The sequence below is a fragment of the Triturus cristatus genome, chromosome 12 (assembly GCF_964204655.1).
Source record: "Triturus cristatus chromosome 12, aTriCri1.1, whole genome shotgun sequence".
NCBI lineage: Eukaryota > Metazoa > Chordata > Amphibia > Caudata > Salamandridae > Triturus > Triturus cristatus.
The window spans coordinates 102,674,798-102,687,156 of NC_140595.1; the positions used below are offsets into that span (position 1 = coordinate 102,674,798).

Consider the following 12,359-nt stretch of genomic DNA (forward strand, 5'->3'; position numbering starts at 1 on the left):
TGTTATTTATATTAAAAGTGTGTATCCTGACTTCCCTTATGTGCAGTCTGATCTACTGTGATATAGCGGAGCCCCTGTGGGCCAGTCATTGTTTTTGATCTGCTTGACCACTTTAACTACTAGCGGCCGGCCCTGGCGGTTGTAGGCCCGTGCTTGTAACCTTTTCTCTGCACAATAAAACTTTTTTCAAAAAAAATGCGTTTTGTGACACCCACCCTCCCAGCATACCGGACATCCATTCTTGGGTTAGTGCTTCGTGTAGCATGGGACATAGCATGGCCTTGCTTTCTCAATGTTAGTGGCATTAGCGTTGTTTTGGCCGGTGAGGGCTTGGGGGTAGTTGCGTGCATTTTGTGTTATTGTGGTGTGGATGCCATTACCCCCATGTTACATAAGTTGTTTGTGTACTCACCAGGCTCTGGCAGTCCTTGAAGTCCATGTACTCCCACCGACGGAAGCAGGGCCATCACCTTCTCCTCCCAGGGATGGAAATGTACTGGTCTGCGGGGCCCACCACCTCCAGTGATGTTGCTCTGGGCGTAGTCGTCATTCATTTTTCGCTTGACTGACCTCCGCAGATCGTACCACCTGGCTTGGCATTCAGTCCTGGTCCTTCTGATGGGTGCAACAGCATTCACCCTATCGACGATCCTCTGCCACAGGCGTGATTTTTCGCCTATGCTGGTCTGTCTGGCCAATGTTCCAAACAGCTGTGGCTCGACTCTGATGACTTCATTGACAAGGATCTCCAGCTCCTCCCTTGTGAACTTTGGATTCTTGTCTGTGGGCATGGTGTGGGGTGAGGGTGTGGATGGTTGTGGGTGTGTGGGTCTGAATGTGAAGGTGTGGGTCGGAATGTGAAGAGGGGGTATGTGTGAAGGAGGTTGTGTGAAGGTGTATATGTTAAGGTGGATGGGTGCAGTTGTTGGTGTGTGCTCTCTAGCTGCAGTGAGTCTGTTGCAAAGGCTCATGGTTTGTGTGTGTGGGCCCTTTTTATTGGTCCATTTGTGGGTGGGCCTCAGTTTGAATTTTTGGTGGGTGTGTTATAAGGGGTGGTTGTGAGTTTGCCCCTCTGTTTGCCTGTTTGGATGTGGCCAGGTCAGTCATTTCCATGTTTTGTGCACTGTAGACGTGTTTTGCGGTGTTGTGCGAGTCGAATAGACGCTCCTTGTGCTGTTTTACAGTATCCGTGGTTCAGTACGACTCGTTTCGTTGTATTTGCTTCTGTTTTTTTTGTGTGTCCGACTCGGTCATATGCGACGTTCTCCGCGGTACGAGTCGTACTCCGACATGTTCCCAGGGGTGCGACTCGTACAGGGGTACGAGTCGTACATGCATACACCCCCATGCGTTGTGTATGTACGGTGCGTACCCCAACATTGCATATGTACGGTGCGTACCCCAACATTGCGTATGTACGGTGCGTACACCAACATTGCGTATGTACGGTGCGTACACCAACGGTGCGTACATACGCGATGTTGTTGTAAGGTGCATACATATGCATGGGGGGTGCCTGTATGACTCGTACCCCTGTACGACTCGCACCCCGGGAACAACTTTTCCCGGGATACGAGTCATACAAAGTTCGCTTCGTAGCGGGTAAAGTCATTCCCCGTGTACGGGACGTTTTCCGTACCATTCGTAAATCGGAAAGCTGGTCCGGATCGTACTTGTACGGTCGGACTGTATTTTTACAATTCGTACGGAAAAGTGTCCGGGTCCGTACGAATCGTACTTCCCGGGTCGGAGGGACTTGTACGATCCGTGCGGAAAAAATTACAGATACGAGTCGTACGGAAAAAAAAAATACAGGATCGGAATTGACCCCTAAATGTTTACTGATAATTATTTGTTTTATTGCCGCTATTTTTCACAGCGTCGGCCTTTAGTGGAGGAGCAGCCATGCATGTTTATAACACACTAAGGATACAGAAGCAAAATTTGATTGATTACAAAAACTGTCTTGGGAATTTCGATAGTAGGACAGACAGATACAAACATTTGTACAAACTCTGACCTGGTGGAAGTGGGTTCTGTAAAACAAAGTAATGTTTTTGGGAGGAACATATGGTTCTTATTCCATCCAAATAAGGAGTGAGGGCTCAATCTCTAATAAAGATAAATGTTGTAAATGAGTGTTCCTGCATTGAAGGAGAAGGCCTCACTTTTTGTCGTTCTATGCCGCGGGGATCTTGCACCCCATCATATTGTTCCTGATGGTGTGGCCAGAGAAGGTACTTTCCGTCCTTTAGTTCAATGTACTGGTGGGAATAACTTTCCAAATGGCGGGCGCACAGTGACCTCAACTTGATGTGAGTTTGAAGGATTGACACTGGAGGGTGCTGAATATATACAGGTGGCTGTTTTTACTGGTATCGCTGAGTGGTGTTTCCATGGAAGACGACCTTCTCAATGGTCTTTTGATGTATGCTGTCTTAAAATGTTATACCTATATCTTTATGCATCTTTATATCATGATACGCCATGCTATTATCTTTCATGTATGTAAGCGCTCTGATACCCATGGGTCTAGCTAGCGCTATATGAAACTTAGGAATAAATAAAATGGTAAAAGTCTAATCCAGGACAAACGTGGAGACTGGAAATGTATGTATGAAATTTATTAATGATATGCTATGTAGCATAATAATGAAGGCGAACCCTAAGCATGAACCAGCCTTGTCTGAGTATCAAGTGACCCCACATCACTGAACCTTTAGTCATTCGACCCCTGCATGAGAATTTTAGTGTGTACCCACGCAAGTTGAGGATATTTTAGAGTACTAGACAGCACTTTACTGAAGATCAAACTAAAATAAAAAAAATGCAAATGCCCACATTGAGTTAAAAAAGAAAGAACATGTTGATCACGTGTGTCTAATCCTTTAATTAGTCACTCACTAAAGCAGGCATTACTTCTAACGAGACAGCAGCTCTGAATGGCCTTCATGTTGAAGATGTACCTGTTAAAAAGTTTATCTTGGTGCAAGCTGAGTTTATTTCCTCTTTAAACCTTACTTTGCTGCATAACAGAACTGCCAGTCTTGTTGATCCTTTTCAACAAAATAATGACTATCTGCAAGAGAACCCTACTCCCTCATTTTCTGGTTGTCAATCAGACATTGATGTTTTAATTTCATAATTTCATTGACTGATGCTCATTTTATCCAACTTATTTCTTCATTTAAAGGTGGAAAGCTCAAATTGAAAACGTAGTGGAAGTTGCAACGAGGAACTTCAGTAGCCGGGGGCAGGAGCCAGTCAATCACACGCCTCCTCCTGTCAGGTGAAGTGAACAGTCTTATTTCCTGGATTTATCAATAACTTGGCAGATATTGAATTCTGTGCAGTGTTGGCTATTGCCAGTATGTTGAAGTGACTAACAAAATGTCCAACACAAGCACACTTATAGCCATGAGTGGCAAATGGTTATTTGGAGTTTTGATTCTATTATGAATTCACGTTGTAGTAAGAATTTTAAATAGCCCTGATTCATTCTGGAGCACAATATTAACTTCAGGATTTTTTACACGATAAGGGAATGACAAGACTTCACAAATGGGCAAATTCGTAGACCGGAGAACACAGAATAATGTTCAGTTAGCTAGTTAAATAAGTTCTAGATTGAACAATGTTTTATGGATCATGTGCACTTACTCACATTGTTTAGTTACTTCAACCAGTGCCCTAGAAAAATAAGCAAAAATGTAATTGCACAATGATGCTATTTTAGAGGTATGGGTGTTTCTCTTACACTGGGTAGCGCTTTCTGCCTGCTCTTCTTAGCTTGAAAAAAAATCCCTACATGATGACATTGCTGGTCTTTCTATCATTTAGGGCCTTATTACGGGTTTGGCTGCCCTCCTGCAGTGCCACCCACAGGAGGACTGCCAAAGCCGTGGTGCGCTTGCCTGCCGGATTACGATTGTAATCAATGGTGTGCAGCCAGTGCTGGGTTGGTCTCCCGGCGGTGGGCTGCTATGATGATCATGCGAGAGCCTAACATGCAGCCCGCCGCCTTGACAACACCTGCAGTATGTTCCTGCATGGTGTGGCATGCATGCCACACCCTGGAGGGACAGGGATGCAATTCCAGGTGGGCAACATGTGCCCCCCTGAATTCACCCCCACGCCCAGAGGCAGCACGGGGGCCCTGTTAGGGCCCCCTTAGTTACCTCTCTGTCACCCTTTCCATGACAGGCCTCCCCCCTTTAAAAAGGTGGTTGACAGACAACTCAGAATATGCTTGGTGGTGCTGCAGCGGCACTCCCAGGATATTCCTGCTCCTGACTGCTGCACAACAGCCGCGGGATCCTGGATTCCCCGGCGGACACATCGCTCCTGTGGCGCTCCGACTGCACACTGCGGGCCCGCAGTGTGTAGGGGGTCGGACCACCACAGTGACGCCGTACTCGCAATAAGGCCCTTAATGTTATTGACATCAATGTCGCCTAGCCACCACTATAGTGATTGTGATTTGTAATTTCATGGAAGTCTATTCTGTGTGTGTCTTGCTTTTGCTTCATTGCTAAAGCTTTCACATGCCTGGGTGGCACACCTTTGAAAGAGGAGCCCACGGGGTTTCCAAACCCATGCAACTGCCTATGACTTTAACTGAAATCACAGTTTATGAACCAGAGGCCACTGCTTCGTAATGGAAATATTGGAAAGTCTAAAAAGTAGAAGGCGAGAAGACAGTAGATTATCAGGCAACTTTGAAACTGGGGTTTAATCTCCTATCTATTGTCCTAGAACAGATGGCCAGTATATGGGAGATTTATGTAACACAAGATGAACGTTTAAGATGCGTTAATTGCTAGCCTAGGGCATCTATTTTAGCCACTATATTTATTCATTTGGGAATTTTATAAAGTGTTCAATGTCTTCTGTCAGTTGCTTTAAAGTGTTAAAAGTCTTCAAGACAAGTCATCTTTTAGGGTAATTTTTGTCAGATAAGTGAGCTATAACTGTGCCAATTTTCTTTAGCTGTGACCTGTTTACTACAAAAGCTGGTATGAAAGGTTTTTAGATGTTTTCGAAACCCCATGTGGTTTGATTCAGTTCTCAGGTTTGAGTTTGGGGTATTCTAAAACTTAGGGACTTGAATCTGCCTCTCTGTTTGAGTAATTTTTTATTTTTAAAAAAAAAACTTGTTATTGTTTTTGTTGTGAACAAAACAGCAAGACACTTGAGTAGGCATTTTGCTCCTATCTTTTGACAATACAACACCCCAATATACACCCCAGAAGTAAACATCATATCGGCACTGTGGTACATAGCCGGCATCAACATTTCTCATTGCCGCCCCAAGATCTACTACATCAGTCTGAATCAGAGGTGTCATCATGTGGCATCGGTGGCGGGTCACATATTCCACCCCTGAATTTGTTCCATGCTCCCCATACCTTATCCCACTCTGTTTGAGTAATTTGAGGTGATGAGGTGCGCATTGCTCCTTACTCAAATTCATTTTGACATTCTCTAGATTCTGATAGATGATTATAACTGCAGATGCCTTGCCTTTTGAATTCCCGCAGGTATCAGACTGAATCCAGAAACGTTATTAGCAATTGCTCTTACACATTGATAGGCGGTGCCATCAGACTTTGCATTAACTTTGTTGCTCCTTTGCAAATGTTAGCAGAAAACCATATATGTGTACAAGTCTTGCTCATTAGCGTCAGATCCTTATTTTCCTCATTCTTTGATGGTGATCTGGAACTCCACTTCTGAACTTCGTCAGCGTCTTACCTCCTTTAAAAACTCTTTTTTGAAGATGTTTTGCTAGGGATCTCAGGCTACAGGTTTCAGTCGGGGCCACACCTACAGAAAGCAAATATCTGGCACAGACCCGCATGACATCTGTTTGTGGTATCATGGATGTAGGCATGTTCAGAGTCATTGAACAAATGCTCTCTTAAGCGTCCGAAGGCCTTAAGGGATCAGATGACAAAATTGTATGTCACAGAGCACAAAAAACTGTACTGCTATAAGTCCAGGTCCCCATCCTCTGGTAAGTGCAAGAGAAAGAATGTTACAAATCTCATTGTAAACACAGAAGAGCAGATGGTAGGCCTCCCCTCAGGGCAGATTCCAACCATGGTCCACAGATAGAGCCAATGCGCTGTGAATTTCTCTGTCATTTCCTGTCAATAGATTGCAGTAGCCAACATCACCAATGTTCCTTCCCACTGTTTCCCCACCGTCACCTCTCCAGTGTTCTGTGAATAATCACAAAACCCTCACTACATTGCAGGTTCCACACATGGATGACCTTACCAACAAGCCCACAACACATCCCCCTCGTTATTACAAAAAACTAAAATATATACAAAAAACCCATCAAAACTGATTAACTTCAAGTTGGAAACAAAAACACAGACATCAAAGATAATAACCCTATGGCCTAAATACAAAATGAGAAAAACTAAAATAAACCACAAAATGCATTCTATATTACCATTCTCATAATCTTCTAAACATTTTGACAATTTCCTAATTCTTTTGTCAATGTCATGTCCAGCATCATGTACATTAATGTTCTCATTAGCAGTCCTAGAAGTGACTCCAGACTACTCACCACTCCCACATTAGCTTCTTCCAACACCACTTCCCTCTCTTCAATCATCCCAGCCTCACTGCTCTCCTCCAGAAGATCCAAATGTGCAGGTAACTTGTGTTCCCTTCCATTGCTGACTGTTAGACCTGGCACCTTGGCGTGAGTTTCCCTTCCACTTTTTGCTGATGTGCCTCATTGTGTTTTGTTGGTGTTAGCTGCTCAGGGCACTGTGCCACTGCTAATCAGTGCCACAGTGCAAGTGCTCCCTTTGAAAAGTGTATACATTGATTGGTGTCCATGATTGGTTCATTTGGTTTACTGTCAGCCCCTAGTAAAAAGCACCAGGAGTGCCAGGGCTTGTAAATACAAATACCGCTGGTGGGCTTGCAGCATTGGTTGTGCCACCCACAGAAGCGGCCTAGTAAAATGTGTCTAGGATCTGCCACTGCAGAACCTGCGTGCAGTCTGGTACTGTCCCGCTGACTGCGCAAGTGCACCCACTTGCCAGTCCCTAAACCTTCCCTTAACTACATATTAGTCACCCCTCTGGTAGGCCCAAGGGCAGGGTGCATTGGAGGCATAAGGTAGGACATGCCCTGATGTGTGTGGCATGTCTTAATAGTGAATTAAAGCCATTTTCGTTTTTCACTATTGAAGGCTACCTGCTCTCCATAGGCCAGAATGGGCTGCTGGAATTACTACACGCTGTAATCCCAGTGGACTCATAGAGCATGGTAGAAAGTCATGTTTAGTACGCCTGAACTCAGAATAATAAAATACTTCTTTTAGTAAAGTTTATTTTAATATCCTGTGTTTGTAAATACTACTTTTAGAAAGTTAGTATTTACTGACCTGGCCATTTCAGTCTGCCTCTGCGCTGTGTGTGTGTGTTCTGCCTAGTAACAGGGAAGGAGCAGGGCTGGGGAATCCCAGGAGACAGGCTGGCTGCCAGGTGGTGGGTAGAGAGATTACACCAGGATGGGTGGGAGGAGTACACCTTGACTCTTGAATAGACCTGTGCTCTGCCTCCACAATGCCGGCTCCGCCCCCTGTGGAGCGGCTGATGTCTCTGCCCTGCTGCTGAAAGGAAAGAGCAGAGTCACCACAACAAAGTGCTCCAAAACTGGACTGAGCCAGGCCCAGGTCCCCTGGCGACAAAGAACAAAAGAATTGTGCTATAAAAGAAGGAGCCCTGCTCCTAAGAAATCAGATCCTGTTTGCGCCAAGACGAACCTCTGCCTGAAGGAGAAGGACCTGGAGAAGCTGAAGGAGCAATACTGTCTCTCTGCCTGAGAGACTGGCCTGCAGTGGGTGCCTGTCTGCTGGAAGGAGAGGAAAAGACTAAAGGAAAAAGACTGCATCAACTTGTGCTTTCAAACAATCTCCCACGGCTTGCTTGTGAACTTGCCCCCTGATCTGCGCCCCAGGAACAGTGGCGCTACCTTTCCCCCAGAAGAGGAGAAGCTGCTGGACGCAATCCTGTGACGCTGACCCCCAGAGAACCTGTGTGCCTTTCACTTTCTCTGCACCGCGACATCTGCCACCTGGGGCTACCACGAGAACCGCAAGGACCTGTCTACCTGGTCCCAGCACCGCAAGTGACTGCCCCTCCGAGCCGTAGCTCGCACCGCAAAGAAAAGAACCTGAGTGTCCAACCCCTGAGCCTCTGCGACCCTGCGCCGCCGAGATCACCGCGAGGACCTTTAACACACTGGTGATCCCCGGGAAAGCCGATCGTGCTGCAACGCACTGAGAATTGCCCCGGAGCTGCTCTCCCTTCCTCTGACCTTGGCCGTGTGGCTGAGACCTTCTACGAGTGTGCCGCGAAGCACTGCCGCCCTCTGACTGTGAGGGACGACACCGCGACGTGGGACACCTCTCCGTGGAACCCCGAGGCTGCAGTGACCATCCCCGTGAAGATTAAAGGTATTGGTGACATTTCGCGCTAAAGTACGGCCCGTACTTGCCTTCGTACGAGCCGTACCTGCTTTTGAAGTATCTGGTGACTTGTGCGCGTAATACGGCCCGTACTTGCCTTCGTACGGACCATACTTGCATCGGAAGTATATTGTGACTAGTGCGCGTAATACGGCCCGTACTTGCCTTCGTACGGACCGTACTTGCATCAGAAGTATCTTGTGACTTGTGCCGTACCTGCCTTTGGAAAACTTGTGACTTGTGCGTAGTTCGACCCGTACTGCCCTGGTACGAACCGTACCCGCCTCTGTTGAGCCGTACTTGTGTTGCCGTCCGTGTACGGCGCGTCCCTGCCACTGTACGGACCGTACAGCATCCAAAAGCATTGCCGGCGCTCACGCGGGAAGCGTGAGACTTGGCAAGCGAAGCCTGGAACACGTTTGACGCGTACCTACGTAGGTATGGACCGTCTGGCTCAAGGCCTGCATACGCGTACTCACGCGAGAAGCGTGAGAAACGGCACGGCGTACGGAAATAGCGGTACGAAGCGTACCTGAGGCGCTACAAAGCGCACCACACCCCATAAGAGCTTATTTTGCATAGAACTGTGCCATTTTTACAACTGTGGACTGCCTTTAAGCCTTTAAAGAGTAACTGGATTAGTACTTACAAGAGAACTGTATTTTATCAACCTGCCTTCAAGAAATCTTTTATATAAAGACCTATATTTTTACAGAAATACAGCCTTGTGTCTTTGTGTGGTGGGGAAGTGATTATTGTGTGGGGCAACTTGCAACGCTTAACCTAATGCCCTCTGGAATCTAGCCTGACTGTTCGCGCCACGTTACCTAGAGGGTGAGCAGGGGTTATTTTTAAGAGGTGATCCTACGCCCTGACTTAGATGAAAAGGGTCCCTGCTTGTCGCAAGTGCATACCTGCGCCAACCAGAGACCCCGGATTCTAACACTGACCATCTCTCCATCATCTCAAAATCCTCCAAAAAGTCAGATTCAAACTTATGTGACTCCCCATGAACTCGCTTCCATATCTCATTTGGATCCACAGCCACTCAATTAAGATTCCAGACTTTACCAATACTCAACCTCACTGAATTACACAAATCTTCAAAAAGTTTCTCCAGTTCATAAAATCGACAATTCCCTTGAGCTACAAAACCCAGTTTCTTAATCTGAACCCAGTCACCCACTTTGACCTTCACCCATTTTGAACCTCTCTTAGGGCCTTATGTAGGTAAATTACATTTACCGATTCTTAAATACCGAATTTTACTGATTCGGTATTCATGAATCGGTAAATGTAATGTAGGTAAAAAAATACCGATTCGGTAAGTGTCGGTATTTTAGAATCGGTATTAACCGATTCGGTAATGGTAACCTGTATCTCATTGATTCCTATGGGCCAGGAGGCCCATAGGAATCAATGGGAAGCCAGTTACCATTACCGAATCGGTAAATACCAAATCGGTAATGGGGGGAGCTCAATCAAGGGTGGCAGGGTGTCACATTGACACCCTGTTGCACCCCTGATTCCTGCATGTGTGCACATGTGGCACACATACATGCCCTGAGGGCATGTGTGTCTGCCACATTGCACACATCTAAGGGCCAAATAATGCATTTACAGAGACATTCGTCATTTACCACCAACCTTCAGTTGGTGGTAAATAACGAATCCCCACACCCACCACACACTCCCCCCTACATCTCATTTCTGTATTCGGTATTTACCGAATCGGTAAAATTACCGATTCGGTAATTTTACCGATTCGGTAAATTACCGAATACAGAAATGATCCCCCTACATCTCAAAAGCCTAAATACCGGTCGGTAACGGTATATTTACTGAAAATCGGCCGTTACCGACCGGTATTGGGCTACCTACATATGGCCCTTAGTATCATAATACAACTTACCTTTATAATGACTCTCTTACTTTTCCCCACACTCCTTTAACTGACTAGTATTCCACACATATACAAAATAACCAGGTGTGAAGTTGGTCCTAGGATTCCTACCCCTCATCATAAACAGAGATACTCCAGTCGATCGATTATTAGTAACTCTGTAAGCCCAAACCATTTTACCCAGTTGAGTAACCTAGTCCTCATTACTTGCCCTACATAACTGTATGATACATTTGATCACACGGTTAAATTTGTCTACCATACCATTGGCACTGGGATTGTTTAGTGCAGTGGTCTCATGCTTCACACCACTGCTTTCAAAACAAAGCTTAGTTTTATTGGAGACAAATTTCATTCCATTGCCACTCAAAATGGTGGCAGGAATGCCGTCCAATGTAAAAATCTGTTCCAGGAATTCACAAACTGCATCCATATCTGCCTTTTCTACCACCTTCACGGTCGGCCATTGGCAAAAGAAGTCAATTAAAACCAACACATACTTGTGAGGTTTCCCAAGGGGTCCTACAATGTCAACTGGAATCAAACATTTACTCATAGTTGGTGTTAAAGTCTGTAAAGATTTATCAGCCAAAACACAATTGGGGCACTCTCTTACATATCTTTCCACCTCAAGATCCACACCTGACCACCAAAACATCTTCTTCACAATAGACTTGGTTCCAGTAATTCCAGAATGCTCCTCATGCTCCGAACTGATAACCGTTCTTCGCAAAGCTTGTAGTGGAGTTACTTTTTGTTCTCCCGGAATTGTGCCACTTTCAACAGTCAAGTCAGTCCTTACCTCCCGGAATGGTTTCATAGATTGATCTATACCCTCTTTTCTTGGCCAAACGTCAATCAAGTAAGTCATAACTACTTATAAAACTTTATCCTTCTTCTATTTCTTACTCCATTCTTCTCTGACAGCAGGCATGCCACTATCGTGCACTTTGAAAATTATACTGTTAACCCCTTGGACTCCAAAATATTTAACACCTTCATCAACCCCTTTTCGTGTTCATCCCCGGTTGGACCAAAAATGAAAATATTGTCTTGGAAAACTTTTACACCTTTTCTTTTCCAAAAAGTTAAAACTTTAATCACTGAAAGACTGCAGCCACCGACTCTAGGTGAAATGGCGTGAGCTTAAATTGGAAACACCCATCAGGGGTGACAAAAGATGTACGTTTCTGGGAATACTGAGCTAAAGAAATTTGGTGGTGTGATGACAATAGATAAATGGTGAAAAACCACTTGCCAACTCTGACAAAAGTTACCAGTTCATTAATTCTTGGCAACAGAAATTGGCCCACATTTATGTTGTTGTTCAAATGGCGTAAGTCAACACACAACAAATGTTGCCATTGCTTCGTCTAGCCACCACTAATGGGGGAAACCCAATCAGAGACTTCTATTGGTTCAATACCCCAAAGAAACCTGCTTCTCCAGATCTTCAGAGACTTCATCCCTAACCATGAAAGGAATGTTCCTTACCTTGTGGACATTAGGTCTAGCATCAGCCTTCAAAATAATTCAGTACTCAAATCCTTTCAAATTCCCCAACCTACCACTAAAAACCTTTGGAAATCTTTTGAGCATATCATTGCCCATATGCACTCCTTTATCAAACACCATCACTTGCTCTTTGCTACTGGGATCAAACACAATGTGCAAATTTCCATGGTCAAACTAACCAAACACAAGGGGGCCCTTTCATAGCAACATGCAATCTGCCCGGGTCAGCCTATTCTTGAATCTCAAATTAAACCACCTAAATCCAATCATGTCAATACGTTCTCCACTTTAACCCTGAGGACCCCTCCAACTTTGTTGACAATTTTTTCTCTCTGCAGCTCCTCGTTGATTATAGTTTATGGGGACCCAGAATCTGCATACATTTTTAAGGATACATCAACAACAGTCATCCAGCACTCAAATTTAGGTCTGTGAGATTTA

At 45.2% G+C, this 12,359-nt stretch overlaps 1 protein-coding gene across 1 annotated transcript in view; it reads left to right on the top strand.

Annotated features, from left to right (window-relative positions):
* Positions 1–12,359, top strand: part of LOC146772748 (rho guanine nucleotide exchange factor 11-like) — a 249,882-nt gene that overhangs the window by 175,811 nt on the left and 61,712 nt on the right. Inside the window, 1 exon segment of the mRNA XM_085637026.1 lies at positions 3,194–3,289. Within this exon segment, the coding sequence (XP_085493152.1) occupies positions 3,194–3,289 (96 nt within the window).